The 18,033-nt window shown below is 34.6% G+C and overlaps 1 protein-coding gene across 1 annotated transcript in view; it reads right to left on the minus strand.

The window, feature by feature from the left end:
• Window positions 1–7,868: 7,868 nt before the first annotated feature.
• KYNU (kynureninase) overlaps window positions 7,869–18,033 on the minus strand; it is a 92,731-nt gene continuing 82,566 nt past the window's right edge. The window contains exons 11-14 of the mRNA XM_019634081.1: window positions 17,942–17,994; window positions 15,984–16,069; window positions 9,868–10,098; window positions 7,869–8,032 (exon numbers count right to left, since the gene is read on the minus strand). Of these exons, the coding sequence (XP_019489626.1) occupies window positions 7,895–8,032; window positions 9,868–10,098; window positions 15,984–16,069; window positions 17,942–17,994 (508 nt within the window). The 3' untranslated portion in view covers window positions 7,869–7,894. The remainder of the gene's footprint in view (window positions 8,033–9,867; window positions 10,099–15,983; window positions 16,070–17,941; window positions 17,995–18,033) is intronic.

Genomic DNA, 18,033 nt, shown 5'->3' on the forward strand with positions numbered 1-18,033 from the left:
AGTCATGGGACATGGAGTATAGTGTGGGAGTGGAGTCAAGGGGATTGTAATAGATATGTATGATATTGGGGGAGAAGTTGGGCGGCAGATTGGGGAAGGGAGGTTTTCACCGCAATGGGTAAAAAGTATCACTAGTGCACTGTGTTGTACAGCTGAAACTAATTCTAAAAAATGTGTAATTCACAATAAAAAATAATAAAAAAAAACAAGACCACTACATATGTTGCCTACAAGAGACCCACTTCAGACTGAAAGACACAGAGAGACTGAAAGTAAAGGGATGGAAAAAGATATTTCATCAAAATGGAAACAAACAAACAAACAAAAAGCTGGGGTAGCAATGCTTATACTAAACAAAATAGGCTTTAAATCAAAGACTATAACAAGAGAAAAAGAAGGACCTAGTAATCCCACTTCTGGGTATTTACATTAAGAAACTCAAAACACTACTTCAAGGGTACATGCTCTTCCATATGTTCATTGCAGCATTATTTACAATAGCCAAGACATGAAGGCAACTTAGGTGTCCCTGAATGGATGAATGGATGAAGAAGTGGTACATATATACAATGGAACATTACTCAGCTGTAAAACATCTTGCTATCTATGACAGCATGGATGACCTAGAGGGTATTGTTCTGAGTGCAGTAACTCAGACAGTGAAAGTCAAATGTCATATGACTTCACTTATAAATGGAACCTAAAGAGCAAAATAAACAAATGAATCAGAAACAAATTCATAGATACAGAGAATATTTTGATGGTTGCCAGATAGAAGGGGTTTGGGGGTTAGTGAAAAAGGGGAAAGGATTTAGAAGTACAAATTGGGTGTTAAACAGCAGTCATGGGGATGAAGGGTATAGCATAAGGAATATAGTCAATAATAATAATGTAATAACTATGTATGGTGTCAGATGGGTACTAGATCTATCGGGGTGATAGATGGGATGGGTGTTGGGGGCAGGGTGAAAAAAATGAGGGGATTAATAAATACAAATTGGTAGTTATAAAATAGTCATGTAAAGTAAAGCATAGGGAATATAATCAATAATATGCTAATAACTGTGTATAGTGCCAGGTAGGTACTAGTCAAGGGGATCACTTTGTAAAGTGTAAAAATGTCTAATCATTAGGCTGTACACCTGAGATTATGTTGTACACCTGAAACTAATATAAAATAATATTGAATGTCAATAGTCAATTAGATGTCTATTATATAGATAAAGATATAGATATGTAGTCATAGGATGTAAAGTACAGCATAGGAAATATAGTAAATGATATTGTGATAGCTATGTGCAGTGTTAGATGGGTAGTAGACTTGGTGGGATTATCACTTATGAGGAGTGTAAATGTCTGATCATTATGCTGTTTGGTACTTGAAACTAATAATAAAAAATAAGTTAAAAAAAAAAGAATAGAATAAACTTCTACCTTGTTGGAGCCAAAAATAAATAAAACTATATATACAGAGTGTGCCAAAAAAAAGTATACATATTTTAAGAAAGGAAAAAGCAATTAAAATTGTAGTAGTACTCAATATATACCAATAACAAAAGATGAATACAAGTCACGTTTGGCTTCTGCAATTACAAGAGGTGCTCAAAGCAGTTACCATCAGCGTCCAGACACTTCTGATTACAGCTATGGCAAACTACTGCTTGAGCAATGTTGACCAAAGTGTCCACATTTTTTGGCACCCCCGGTATATACACATATGATAAAGATAGTATATATCATATATGACAAAACTAATAATTAATATTCTTAGAACTTAGTTTTTTAGCATGAGATAAAAATACAAACTCACATTATATAAAAATCCTTGTTATATTTCATTGAGTTGAAAACATGAATATGAAACAAAGATATAATTTCTCTTAAAGTACATGTTTTCTAAATGTGTTAACTGAAAATTCAGTAAACAATAATCAATCTAGTTAAAATGAGCATTCTTAATGTTAAGATTATGGTTTCTAAATACCATTTTCCTCCAAAAGGAACTGGATATTGTTAGAAGACTAAGTGATATTAAGTTAGAGGTAGGAAATACACAAGGTAAGCCAACGTCTTGTCAACCTAAAAGCAATAAAGCTATCAAAAAACAGTTGAGGTAATGTCAAAAGACTCAGGAGCCATCTTAGAGGTTCAAAAATTGAAAAAGTGGAGCATTAATAAATGTAATAATTGCAATAAATTAAAAACACATCAGAAATGTTCAAATCTATTAGTTTATAATGATCCTCTTTATTATTTTGTTGTTTGAAAATATATCTTGCTGAGATTAAAAAAATGTACATCACTAGCAGGCAGAGGACATACCATGCATGTATCTTTCTCAAACACATAATGTACATGTTAATTTTTCTTATAAGCATCAAATCCATCATCTCAGTAATAGGGTACCCTAATTCAGTGATTTTCATGTTGTGCTTTATGATGTGATGCTTCCACAGTGTTTGCAGGTTTCTTTCTTAAGATTATGCAAAAACCCATTTACTTAAAAATCAATGCTCTAGCAACTTCAGTTTATGAAATGGACAACATAATTTAATAAATATAAACCCATATAATTTTGAGCTGAAGAACAAGTAAAAAGTTATTGAGCAGAAAATAGCTATAGCAAAAGTTTATTTCTTTAATTTGAAATTAAGTTATTGACCTCACACCCAGCATTTTCTCCAGTCAGTTTTGTATAACAAGTGTAATTTAGTGGTACACCAACAACCCTGTGCATTACAATAGCTCCCAAGGGAATCACTATAAAAGAATTGGTATTTATATAAATGAGCTTGAGTTATTGAGAAAGCATAATTAATTTTTCACTTATTCTACTTAAGAAGACAAATACTCGTACATCATATTTTTGTTTTTAGTCATAAAACATTTCTTGACAATTTAACATGTTGCAGGGGATTAGATACAGAAAAAAAAAACAAAAAATAAAAACAAAACAAAAAAAGCCTTTTAAAGTGAGATGGCATAAAAGTAAGAAATTCTCAGAACCCCAAATGAAACAAAAGCAGAAACCTGGCAGATAAGCAAGGATCAAGGTAAGCTTAGGAACAAAGCACGGCTTTCATCCTTAGAGTTTCTGCCAAATCCTAGAGCCACTGAGATTCAGTGCTCATGATCAAATGGGACATGAAACAATCCTAGGACTGGCCAAGGTAAATAAACTGATAGGGGAGCCCTGCATAATGGTGACAACCAAAGAATATGTAAAGGGTCAGCAAGAAAAATTACTATTTTCTGAAAACTCGTAACTATAAGTTGGCCCTCACATAGATTAATATATCCAGTTTCATACTATTTATGTGATCTGAAAAACCTGAAAACAAGAATTTAAAATGTTCTTGTGTCAGAAGTAACTCTGGGCAACAGTTTAAAGTTAACAATTATAATATATACAGGGAAACAAGCATTATATATGAAAACCAGCAGAAACAGAACTGTAAATTCATTATTTATTAGATGTAGAATATAAAATACTTACGATTATTAAGACTTGATAAAAGAGATTCTGTCTTAGAGTGGGTTCCCCAGGCATGGAGTTTGAGATTAGGATTTAGAGAAATGTTTTAATTGAAGAAGTGCTCATCAGGGAGAAAACTCTGAAGGAGAGAATTAAGGAGACTATGGAAGCAGAAAGAACTGAGCAAGTATAAAATCCAGGTAAAATTCTAGCTGTGGTGTAATCCACAGATTAATGATGGATTCTAAAGCATAAACTGCAGTGTGTGTGTGTGTGTGTGTGTGTGTGTGTGTGTGTGTGTGTGTGTGTTCTCATTCTGTTTTTCCCTTCTACTTGTGTGGAAGTTATAAATTTATTATCTGTTATTTTAATAACACACTATTTTAACACCCATATATGACAAAGACAACCAATAGCTACTGTTGGCATGGGTCAGGAGCAAGGCAATGCTCATTTCCTACTATTTGAAGTGGAAACTGATGCAAGCCCTTTGGAAAACAGTGGAATTATTATTAATGACTTAGTAAAGTTGAACACGTGTGTGTCCTATGGCCCAGCATTTTCAGTTATATGTCCTGGTCAAACTTTTGAACGTGTATACTAAGAATGTTAATAGCAGCATTGTTGCAATATTAACAATATTTGAAAAAACTCATACATTCATCAGTTGTAGAATGAATTAATAACTACAATTATATAAAAGAACACTGAGCAGCAATGAAAATAGATGCAAAGAGAATATGCAACAATTGGATAAATCTTAAAATATATAATGCTGAGCAAAAGGAGCAGAAGAATATATACAGTATGATTACCTATATATGAAGTGCACACAGGCACAATTAGTTAATATATTTCGTAGGTACAAGCATAAGCATAAAACTTTAAAGAAAGTAAGGAAAATGACTATCACAAAATATAATCCAATATTTTTGCATTTGGGGAGACAGAGGAATGCAAGTTGGGAGTAAGGGAATTTCTAATGCTTTGTTTCTTAACCTAATGATGAGGACACAGTGTTGATTATGCGTTGAATGGTTTGTATATATAATTTGATGTAATTTTAATGTGATTACTATGAAATATTTTAGAATGTAAACTTATGAGCTTCTTCATACACCTTCCCTTAATCACCTAATTAATACCTTGAGATTTTTCTTTCATGGCGTCATCTGTTTGTCTTTTATACAAGTTACAGTTTTTAATTATATATTTACTTGGGTATTTATATATTTACTATCTGTTTCTCTCACTAAGCTACATGTTCCATGAAATCTGAAACCACAACATTTTTTTGGTTTTATTTTTTTTTTTACACAACAGTGAGGTTCAAAAACAATTACATCAATAGTGGTTATGGCATCAACAGCTGAAAAACTAGGAAGTCTAAAGGCACCGAATGGAACTGTAATTTTAACAGTGGATCAGAAGGGTCTGTAAATTTGGGATAGAGGTTGAGACATAAAACACTAATTTCCTAATTTTAATCCTCAAATGCAAGTATTTGGGGGTAATTTATTTCACTATTTTAGAGACAGAGCAACACCTGAAGTATTTCATCAGGGGAAGTTCCCATTAAAAAAAAAAGGGATTATAATAACATAATAAAGGGACATCCTTGAAAATTTATTAGGAACCATAGGTGGGTTGAGAAATCAATTTAAGGAGTTTCAATCAACATTTTTGGTAATAAAATAAAATAGAATAATAAATATCAGAGCACAAGTAAATAATTTATGAAACTTTTGTTTTTGCTATATATATACAGTTTTAAATAGGATATAAAATGTTATCTGCTTTGAGAAGCATGCTAACATCAGGGATGGTAATGGCAAAGAATGGCCAATGGCATTTGTAAGAAGTTGTTGACTGAAAATTAAAAGACATTTCTTTCACAGATGTTAAAATATGATAAAAAATTGTGTATTAGAATCAATTAAATAAGGTGTAGACTCACATAAATACTGATCTCTGATATTAGATATATTTCTTAGTGTGGATTGTGGCCTAAAATATTTGAAAGCCACTGTCTTAGAAAATGTCTTTTCTGTTCCTCAGATTGGAGTTGGATGGAATATTGCAAAATTACACATATATCAGACTGTTCAACTATAATGCTTATTAAGAAACTCTGGTAAATTAAAACTAAAGTAATATTTCTAAGGTTGACACAGAAACTCCCCATATATTATGAAATTGTGAGTCAAAATTATAAATTAAACCAATAAAAATATTTCATTGACTATGAAATATAACAGATAACCAAGACTGTGTACATACTATTTAGACTAATGAAGACCTTGATTCACAAAAACCAAGAAATTGGACAGATTCCTCAGAGACACAGACTCTAAAAATTATATCCGAATTTTCTGTAAAGTATACAATTCATTGCCAGTTATGGTAATCAGTTTTTAATACTTCCAATACAGGAGTTCCAAGATGGAAGAGTAAACACTGTACTGTACCTGTGTTCTTCCGTGAACACATTAAAATTACAAGTAAATTATAGAACAATCAACCTGGAGAATAATCTGAAGTCTAGCTATAAAAGTCTTATAACTAAAAATTTTAAAAAGAAGCCACGTCGAGACTTGTAGGAGGGGTAAAGGTGTGGGACAGGCCTTAGACCTGCATGTGGTGGTTAAGAATCAGGAGGGATATCTCAGCTGCCTTGGTTCTCCCTGGTGGAGCAAGGGACCCCAGCCCTCACACCAAGCTTTCCAGCCTAAAGTACTGGTGTTGAGAAAAGAATCCCCGACAACATCTGACTGTGAAAAACAGTGGGGATTCTGACCATTTGGGTGGGATGGAAGGCTGTGAAAAAAACAGAAATCATTTTAAATGGCACGCACAGAGACTCACAGGCTCGCAGGCACTCACCTTGAGCTCCAGCAGAGGGACAGTGAGTTGGGGAGGCCTTGGAGACACATGGGGGTGAAGACTGAGGTGTGTGGCTTTGGAGGGAGGACTGGAGCACGGTCGGCATTTTCCCTGTATGAGGTCCACCTTCCACACAGCCAGCAGGTAAGCGCCATCTTTCCTGTGTTGAGCCCGCCCCCACAGGCCAAATCTGAATCTGATTGGCCTGGTGAATTCCACTGCTCTGCCCTGCTGAGTCACTGGAACCCTGCCCAACCCAATTCGAGCACCACTTGAGGAGGCACTGTCTCCTCAAGCAGCCAGCCCCACCCATATTGAACTTTATTTTGGGAAACTATCAGGGTCTGGCAGGCCGCAGGCAGGTGGTGACTTGCCTTTGTGTGCTTTGAAATTTTTGCTGAGTAGCTCCAGGCTCAGTACTGGCTCCAAACCAGAGTCTACATTAACCTAGTGATCACAACTCTTCCCACTCTAGTGACTCCCTGAGACCCTACCTTACAAAACTCACCTACCGCATGAGGCGTCATCAGGACCTGAACCTTAAGGGAACCAGCAGATAGCAGCATGCCTTGGGGAGTCCTGTTTTTTTGTGGAGCTACTCCAGACCTGGTCCTCATGGCGGCAGTCCTCAGTTTGCAGTATGGCCTCTCCTACATGCCTCCAGTCCAGTACAGGCAGCAGACAACTGCAGATCACTTTGTTGTTCCTAACCAGGTAGCCCCAGCTGGTCACAGGCCATGGCTGACTTAGGCCTGCACTGGAGCCCCTCTCAAGAGGCCCCATAGTGAACATGCTTGGAGGTTGCCTTCAGACCACATCAGAGCATTGCCAAAGTAGCCCCACAAGTGGCACACACAAAGGGCAGTCTCGACAAGCACCATAGCCTGCTAGGTGAAGCCCACTCAGTGGGGTAAGCCCCCTACACAGCAGCCCACAAGCTGTGGACATGACCGAACCTCCCAGCCAGTCAGCCTGAGTGTTAATCCCACCCACTGACATGCCAACAGCAATCAGGCTCAACTATAACAGGAGGGCACACACAAGCAACACAAGGGGCACTCCTGGAGCACCCAGAGCAGGTGACCAGGAAGACTGTGACAGGGTCCCACAGGGCATCTGCTACACAAGGACACCTAGCGAAGACTGGGAAACATAGCAAATCTATCTAACACATAGAAAACAACAGAGAAGCAGCCAAAATGAGGACACAAACAAACAAATGCATATGATATAAATAAGTCATAGGGATGTAATATACAACCTAGGGAATATAGTCAATAATACTGTGATAGCATGATACGATATCAGATGGTTGCTGGGCTTATCACGGTGATCACTTCTTTAGGTATATCAATGTTGCATAACTATGGTGTACCCCTGAAACTAATACAATATTGTATGTCAGCTATATTTTTAATAAAAATCTTTAAAAATAAAATAAAAATGTTAAAACACTGAAAAGAATACTTCCAATAATTAAAATGAATAATAATGAAATAATCACAGAAGCTTTCAGTATTATTTGCTTAATTTATTTTAGATAACATTGCTATATTTTCTTTCTGCAGAGTCAAGTGCAGAACTGAGCAGGCTGATAAATTTATAAACATCATGGAAAGAATTGTAGAGAGGAACTGGAGCCACTCGTAAGCCATTTTTACCCCGCTTGTCACACTGTGGGGGAAAAAATAAAGCCACAATAGTGTTAGTATTATTCACATCATAGAAATCTACATTCAAGATAAACTACACAAAACAGTCATGCTGATTTCTCTAAAACTTAATATATAAGCAATTCTTTTCACTTTAAGTAAAATATAGTGTTTCTGTTATTTGAATCTCTCCTCTTAATTATATTAAAACATGAATTGGCTGTTACATGAATATCCAAAAGCACTTTCTTGAAATCCACTCAGCAATCATCTTCTTTAAGCATTCAATAGATCATATATATATATATATATAAAATTTGTCTGTGGAGAGACCCCAGAGAGCCTGAAATCTTGGGCACATTTAAATGAATGAGAACCTCACACTGTTCTGGAGAGTTTAAATCAATTATCCTTACATGTAATTCTCTAATCCCTAGTCTTGCAGGTAAGGCATTAGTTATATTCCTGTTGTGGACCCCAAGAAGAAAGATTTATTTGATGTGGACCCATCTGCTGAGATGGACCCCTATGGTCAACCGGCGGCCCACATTTTATGAATAATGAGAGTATAGTGGCCATTTACTATCAGGGGCTTCCCACGTACTCTGTACACCAGGAAAAACATCAGACTGAACTCTCGGCTTCCTACACTATATTCTGCTTATTTATGCCATGTGCAACAATTGCAGAGAAACCTTGGTTTCATCTTTCTACCAATGGACTGAGACCTACCCTATTCAACCAGAACTGCACAAATTGTGTCCTCATTTGTATCTATCCTGGCCAGTCAGAACTGCACACTTTGGATACCTCATTTACATAAACAGACGTAATTGGGAACCTGAGTGGGAACTTTCACTATAAAAGGCAACCTCCCCTTTGATTTGGGGGGACATAATTTGTTGCTGTGTGAACCTGTGTCTCCCAGGCTGCAGTTCCTTTTGCTCAAATCAATGCTTTTTATTCTCTATTACAGTCTAAAATTAAATTTAGTTTACAATGGGAATGCTGAGATGTTATTAAGTGGGCCCAGATAATTTGGACTAGCCTGAAGGTCACTACAACTATCTTAAGAAGCACCCACTACAGGCTAGACAACATAGTAAATGGTTTATGTGTGCTGATCTATTTAATTCCCATAACAACTTTTTGAGGCAAATATTTTTGCACCCAAAAAACAGATGAGAAGTCTCAATCCAATAGATGTTAGTATCTTTCCCAAGAGCACATAGCTTGAGCATAATAGAGCTTGATCTGGAACCATTTTTTCCTGAAATTATTCTATTAACACTTATTATTTCCTTCAAGAGACTAAGAAGGCTAGTTAGGCCAAATGTTTAAAAATAAATATTATTCCATACAATGTTAACACTCTTGAGATGTGTCTACACATCTTTTATGACTTACATGACAAGGATGAAATACCTTAGTTCAATCAAATAACTAAATAAGACTGATTTCATTTGCCCCCTTCCATCATACTGATATGTTCTTTAGTTCTATTTATTCCATAAATATATATTGGGGCTTTCACTAGTAAAAACTAGTGAAAACGTGTCCTAATTGATTATGATGAAACATTATTCTTTGTTCAAATTGTAATGAAAAGAATGAATAAGTGAAATAAAACTTTTCTATATTCAAAATTTGTGTTTTCTTCTCTTTTATCAGAAATGACTGATCTTTATGTCCTTCAATTATCAGTGCTGAATACTTAGTTGGCACTTAATTTATCCTCACTAAATGACGAATTGATGTGAAATGGCATGCAATAGTGAATAATCAAAGACTCCAAATTTTATTCCTAACATGCAACTGATAGAGAAAACCTGGTAGCAAAGCAAGAGATATACTTACAACCACTCCTCTTTTTTCTAGTTCTAGCAATGCATATTTTATTGGGACAGAAAATGTTAATGTGAGTTGGCAGCCGCGATCCTCTATATTAGACGGGGTAATTATGCTCACAACTGGTTTCTTGGTTCCTTCTTTATCTTTGCCATAATAGTGCTTGATCATGTATTCCAGATAACCAGTTAGCAAAATAGATTTTCTTCTCAATGCTTTCATAGTTGCTTTCTTAAAGATCTGTAGAAAGAGGAACAATCAGATTAACAATGTCTTGGTGTTTTATGAAAAAGCAAAAATGAACTGTAAATCATGCATAAAAAAGGAAATGACCACTTTAACCTCTCCAATAATTATCTCATTTTAAATAGTATTTTTGTAAACATGTACTCTTTTAAATACTTTGCCATTAAAAACTGAATGCAGAGTTTCCATATCAGAAATATTATACAAATGTCATTTAAACAATATTTGCAGAAGAAGAAAAAAGTTAATATAATGTTTCTTAAATTAGCTTAGTATAGTTAGTATAAGTAAGTAAATACTTAATAAATAAATACATGTAAATATCATGAAATTCAAACTTTTTCTCCAAAACCACTTTTTACAATCATAAGAAGGCTTTTTTCTATTCTGATATAAAGTTTGTTTGGTCCACAAAACAACGCGATAAGAGTTAAATGTGTATACATATGTGGAAGGTAGTGTTACCAATATTAATTATAATTGTCTTACCAATATATAAATCTCCCTCAGTTTAACAATAAGAAAACAAGCAGGTAAATAATAAAGCTAAGTTTTGTCACATGGTGAAGCAAAAAATGTTAGATAATACATTTATTACTGAGGCATTTTGGCTTTCCTTTTTCTATCTTTTTTGTTTTTCATCATTTTGGTTTTTATTCTTCTGTTAAGCTCTAGCACTGGTCTGAAAATACTGCCGTTTGCTGCCTGAGGTGTCTTATATTAAGATGAGTGACAAGGGTACACAATAACTGGTATAGGAACATTACAGGTCAGAACAGACATGCTTTTCTAGCTTATCTCTTAAGGTCAAGTAGAGTTTAAAAATACATCCTACATATAAGAACTGAATGAACTTCAAGCAGAGTGTGATGCACTGGCATGCCACTTAATGTCCCTTTTCTGTATCATGTTATGCCACAGAGCAAAGATAGGGTCATTCAGTGATATCTAGACTTTATAAAGTCTATGGAAACAGTTATTTCTGTATATATGTGTGGGCAGGCATCCTCATAGAACTCAAACCTTTTGGATATGCATTTTCTTGACTTTTATTGCTCGGAGGCTTTAGATTTGGCTGAAAGGGAAGAAGGGAGTTTTACTGAGGATAATAGGATCTAATGAGGAGAAAAGAAACAGAGGCTAGGATTTTATCTGACCTCACAAACTATGTCTGCAGCCTGGGAAGAGATCAGCTGCAAGCAGAAGTTGATACCTTTGTTTTAAGAGGCATCTGAGATCTGCAGTGAAAATAATACAGTGGCTCCCTTTTATCCGTGGTTGTGCTTCCCATGGTTTTGGTCGCCTTCGGTTAACCGAGGTCCAAAAATGTTAAACAGAAAATTCCAGAAAGAAACAATTGATAAGTTTTAAATTGCGCAGTTCTGAGTAGCGTGATGGAATCTCTCACAGTTCTGCTCCATCACGCCTGGGACATAAATCACCCCCTTTGTCCAGCAGCTCCACGCTATATATGCTCTTGTCCCGTAGTCACTTAGTAGCCATCTAGGTTATCAGATTGACTGTCACCGTATCACAGAGCTTATATTAAAATCACCCTTATTTTACTTAATAATGACCCCAAAGCACAAGAGTAATGATGCTGGCAACTCACATACGCCAAAGAGAAGCTGTAAAGTGCTTCCATCAAGTGAAAAGGTGAAAGTTCTCTACTTAATAAAGAAAAAAATTGCATGATGAGGTTGCTAAGTTCTACGGTAAGAGGAAATCTTCTATTTGTGACATTGTGAAGAAGTGTGAATATAGTACAAGCTATTTTGAGAGAGACCACATTCATATAACTTTTATTACAGTTTCTATTGTTCTAATTTATTATTAGATGTTGTTAATCTCTTACTGAGCCTAATGTATAAATTAAACTTTATCATAGATATGTATGTGTAGAAAGAAAAGAAGTATATATAGAGTTCAATAATATCTGTAGTTTCAGGTACCCATTGGGGGTACCTTAACACGTCTTAAAAGGGGTGCTACTATAGTGCTTTAGGATTCAGGTAGCCCCAGTTACATGAATTTGGTGGGAGGCATCTCTTCATTTCTTTGTGTGAAACAAAATGTAAGTAGACCTAGCACAATGAGGACTCGAGGGAACACGTCCAAGTTTGGGAACAAGTGAGCCCAGTTCCAGAATCAACACTCTCACAGAGGACAGGAGCAGGGGCCGACAAGGTGCAGTCAGCCACTATTTTGACTGTCAGGTTTGGAATTTAAGATATGACACGAATCTTTCCTAGCTTCTCTTTGGAGATTAATAATTAGTTGAGGAAATTTTAATTAATAAGTAGTTCTGGACATTTTTCTAGTTCTGATATGGGCCCCATAAAATGTAGATGCAGGCAATATGTGAAGTAGCACTTTGCATGATATTTCATTTGTGTCCATAGGTTAGTAAGACTTTGGGGACTTTTACTCATGTTCATAGTTTTTTCACAGAAGGTTTTGCTCTTGCAAATTTCTTTTGATAACTAGAAACCAAACTTTTTTTTAAATGTCATAGCTCAATTCTAACATACTGTTACTCTTCGTTAACAACAAAATAACTTTTAAATATAAAACTATTTTCCACATGACAACCACAAAAGGGCACCTGCATTCTGAAGCACTCTTAAATTCCTCTCACAGAGTGCAAAAGTCTCTTCTGAGGCCTCACATACAAATATTGAGAGGGCCTCGTAGAAGGAGTTAATAGGACCATGAAATAAATATCCTGTTTTCTTTTTTGCTTCTCATTATTACTGTGCTTTCTGTACTGAGAAAAAATAATTTCTTTAAAAATAGAAAAATGTAAAGTGTAGTTTGAAAATACTCAACTTATAACAGAATTCTGGGCAGAGTTTCAACTACTTGAGTTATTTTTCTGAGTGAGTAACATGAATGCAAAGCTAAGAAAACTAGATAAGTTTAAATAGTAAAAATAAGGATAGCATGGTGTTTTCAATTGTCATATTTTTTTCTCATATTCTTAAAGTTGGCTGCCTAATAACTTTCTAAGGAAATATATAGTACATTTCTTCTGACTTGTTGTGTATTTTAATTGAATCTTCTAATTTTGTATTTTGAAGTTATGTATTTAGCTATAAATTCAGGTAATGAAAGCGTCTAAAAATTGTCTATATATTGCTATATACAAATATGACCTTTCAAAATAGAATATAAGTATTATTTAATTTCAAGTTAGCAACTGAATGGTTGAGGGTACCTTTGAAGTAATCTGGTCAAAACACCTACATTTAAAAATGGAGGCAAATCAATTAAAGAGTAGTTGTCAGTTGTGTAAGCCACACTTAGTGTCCCCAGAGGGATGAAGTATGTGTCACCTGCTTCCTACCCTAGTGCTCTTTCCCTTGATCCACAATATTTAAAAAGAGTATTTTATAAATGGTTAAGAAGCAACAATATAAGCAAAAACATAGTTTCAAACCAATTATAAGGCTCTATTTTAATGTTACAATCAAATGTACATGTGATTAGAAACAAAGCTGTATTAATATTTCTTAAATCATATTGCAAATCTCAGATCGTATTTATGTACATTGATTCTTAAGTATAGAATCTCTTTTCTAGTTGACATTTGGCTATGTAGAATATTTTCCAAAAGGGAGATAAGAGAAAACAAAGAAAGGTAGTTTGATTCATGTACTTATTTCTTTCATTGATTTAAACTTCAGCTGCTGACCTAACATATGCAACAACTTTTAAACCAATAAGGTAAGTACCAACCTGGTTAATTTACTGATGCTTACTCATATGGCAAACTCAGAAACATTTAGAAAGTAGAACATTTTTAGCAGGTAGGTAAAAGAGGGGAAGCAGTTTTGTAATTTCAGAATTTTGCAAGTTATAATGGGAAGAAAACATTTCTTAAAACACTTCCTTCAACATAAGGTTTGATTTCCTAAATAAAATTTTGGTTAGAACATAACCTCAACAGTGAATTACTTAAGTGAGGTATTTCCAAGAGTGTCCAGAGAAATATTTAGGTGATGAAGTTCCAGACAAGGGTATATCTCTTTTCTTATGGCGCTTAGGGTCCTTTTGCTAGGTTTAGGTTTAGATATTAAAGGAAAAGACAAGTCAAATCTTCAGATTCCAGCTGAGAATAAAAACCTTGCCTAGGTGACTATAATACAGTATGGTAGGAAACTAGTGGTATGGAAAATAAGAGCCTGAGTGTTCCGATGGCATAAGGAGTCAATACCAGAAGCGCCCACTCACCGCAGAGAATACACCAAAATGGGTTGTTCAAAAGAAAATTTCTAGATATTGTTGAGAAGTCATTTGCAAAGATAAGGAAATAACTTTAAGTACTAGATCTTTGTAAAGCCTGGTGTCTTTCTTTTATAGTGTAACTCATCTTCTCCCTGATACAAACACGTAAAGTAAGCAAAACTTTATTTTGTTTAAAACGTTTAACAGAAGTGTTTTTCTGAATGAGTATTATAAAAACAATTCAAACATCGTTATCTCATTTTCTAAGCATATTCCAAAAAATAAAAAAATGTATCACTGAAAAATCTTGTTACTGGGTCTATTTCTACTTAAAAGCAACAACGAAAAAACCCTGCCAAAAAGTAAAAACAGCATAAGCGCCATCTAGTGGTCAAATTGAGTAGGTGCTCTTTAAATTGGGATGAAATGACATGAATTGATTCCCAGGATCTAATGGTGAAGTTGTATTAAAACAGAGGAACTTGACACTGCCATCCAGTGGCCAAAGTGAGAAACTGCTATATGTGGTCACAGAATTCTAGAATTCAGGTTTCGAAGAGATTTTGGAATTCTTCCAGTCATTCATGCTGGAATATTTTACAGCAGGATTTCCTAAAATATCATAAACTAGATTATCTTAGGAGGCTTTAAATTAAAAAAAATCAAATTTTTATTTGAATAGCTATATACTTTAAATTTCTATTAAAATATATATGCATAATATATATGCATATTTACTTAAAATATATTTTACTTAAATATGTATACATAAGACACATATTTCCTTAACATTTATATATATTAATGCTATTATATAGAGTATAATTAGTAACAAAATATATTTACTTAAACAACTTTTGTCTCACCCTGAAATTAATATCTAAATAATCAGTTAGAATATAAATAGAAAAATATATAGTTAAGTAGCTAGATATATAGAAATAGATATGCATATCTAGAAAAACAAACTGATTCCTTAGATTTATTATTTAGGGTAAGACAAACTTTATTTTAAGTGAAATATGAATGAACTTAAAGAAAAATATTGAGCTAGTAAGAATAGGAAATATACATGGATATAACGGCAAAGAAACCCCGGTTTAAAAAAATTCACCTTACCTTATGAGATCATTTTTCCCCCTCCTTAGTTTTAGCTTCCTAAGCTTTGTCACATGACATTTTGTCAGTTCATCGATTCACAGAACTACAAGAAGAGTCCCCAGTAATCATAGCCATGTCTGGCACACAGTACTTTCTTAATAAATAAATGTTGAATGATTGGATTAATTGAGAATTAAATATTGCATGATTATTTTGCATGTTGATACACCAATATGAGGTGAAATAACTTATTTGAGTTTATACAAATTCTAAGTGGAACTAAAAATGCGTCTCCCCAGGTCTGTTCCATCTAACGTTTATTACGCGCCAACAGAGTGCCAAGCATTCTGCTAGGGGCTGGAAGTATAAATAAAAGGTGAAAATTAGCATGCAGTCACGTCCTAAAGGAGAACACTACCCTTGGCACACTGTTTGTACACGGTACACATTTGTAATGTTGCAGATTAGCTGAGAACGTACTACAACATATCACAATCAGTAAAGCAAATTGTAAAGATGTGGGAAGGTTGAACGAAGCATAGAACACTTACCTCTAAACTAGCATGTAAGGGACAGACCAACAAAATGGGGGGATTTGAAATTCGAAATCCATTAGCCCCAGGGATTAACTGCAATTCTGAAAAATTAATATGTCATTTTTATAGAATACATCTTAAAAAGTGATCTTTATTGATTTTTTAATGACAGTAAAGTAATAGAAAGAAAAATAACAAGATTTAAAAACATTTATTCCTAAGATTTCTGAGATATTTAAGAGAAGCTCTGTGGATCTAAAATACTGGCATATCTCTTCTTCACTGACAATGTCCATCTCTCCTGCCCCACCATTTTAGCAGCATGTCAAACACTAGAGCCCTTAGACACAAGACAAAAATGACCTAGAAGCTTTTTTGGATTCTATCCTCTGCCCTTCAATTCCTGAACCAGAATTCCTTATTCTGCTCCATGCTTTGTTTTTCTATTATGAATCCATGTCAGTGAGAGGAAAATACTAGGATTTACATGGTTTCTAATTGTAATGTGCAAAGGCAGATATATGAAAGAAATGACCTATGAAGGTGACTTTTAACACTAGGATTATTAAGTCAAGTGGCTTCTCTGAAGAAAAAAATGGGGTGGGGGTGTAAAAAGTAATCTGCCTAAGTATGATACACTAAAAAGGTAAATTAATACCAGATATCCTAATTAGAATTAATTAGATTGAATACTAGAAAGTTAAATCCAATAGAGTTAAGATTGTTAATTAGAGATCAAATTAAAGCTAAGACTGACTAAAAAGAACTTTAGAATAGTCACTGTCTTTAGAGATTCATCTAATCCAGGATTAAGAAAACTATGTCCTGTGAGTCAAATGTGGCCCACCACTTGATCCAATAAATAAAGTTTTATTGGGACATAGTCACACTCATTCATTTATGTATGTCCATGGCTGCTTTAGTGCTACAATGGCAGAGTTGAGTATTTGCCACAGAGACAGTATAGCCCCCAAAAGCCTAAAATACCTCCTGTCTGGCCCTTCACAGAAAAAGTTTGTCCCTGATCTAATCCAATTCCCTCATTTACAGACAAGAAAACCCAGCACAAATACTTTAAATAACTGGCATAATAACAGAGCTAATCATTTCAGCAGACAAAATAAAATACTGATTTTCTGATTTGACTGGAAGAGCCAGTCCATCTTGATCCTTTGTATCTTAGTTATTGTAAATGTGAATATATTTAAAATAGTATCTCAGGATTGGAAGCAATCTGAAGGATCAAGCTTGTTTAAGTTGAACTTTCAAAACACTTATGAAATTTTCTGTAGCCCATGTAACTGAAGAATAGTCATCAAGGAAAAGAAGCAGGGTGGTGTGAGAGCACCCTGTGCGTGGTGTACTTTCATTTCTACCCACTGGGGGGTAAACACTACTGTATAGTATGTGGCAAAAGCTACAAAAGGAAGAAATTTTGGGAGAAGAGAAGGATAAAAATGAACATTTCTTAAATAGCACTGCTATATGATACTTGATTTAGAGCTTTGAACTTGTCTTACCCTCAAATTAAATCCTGAGATAGATATTATTCACATTAAATATGTGAAAAGAAAAATTTTAAAACGACGATATAACTTGTACAGCATCACAAAACTATTAAGCAGCAAAATGGGACTGACTCCAATTCTCTCTGGGTCTGACTCCAAGCCAAAAATTCCTCTTGTCCTCACTGCCTGATGTTTTGGGTACTCCATATTGCTGAGATCTGAGTCCCTTATGCTAAATTTCACTTCGTCTTATCTCTCTACAAAGGGATAAACTCAAATTCATGCTAAAATCTACAAACACATAGTCTTACATTCTGGAAATGTCACTGCTTATTTTAAAAGTTCTCAGTAGCATTTTCAAAGTACATTCTCCATGAGGCATGTATATTATGTATCATACCAAGATAGTTGAAAATTAAAAAGAGTTAAAATAAAATGACGTGAAGTAAAATTGAATATACTTACTGTTATCCATTTTAAATCTGGTGCTGAGTTCATGACCAAACCATCCCACTAACCTAAAATATAAATAACGACATTAGATATTTTGGTTTATA

This window comes from Hipposideros armiger, unplaced genomic scaffold (assembly GCF_001890085.2).
Source record: "Hipposideros armiger isolate ML-2016 unplaced genomic scaffold, ASM189008v1 scaffold_1495, whole genome shotgun sequence".
Taxonomy (NCBI): Eukaryota; Metazoa; Chordata; class Mammalia; order Chiroptera; family Hipposideridae; genus Hipposideros; species Hipposideros armiger.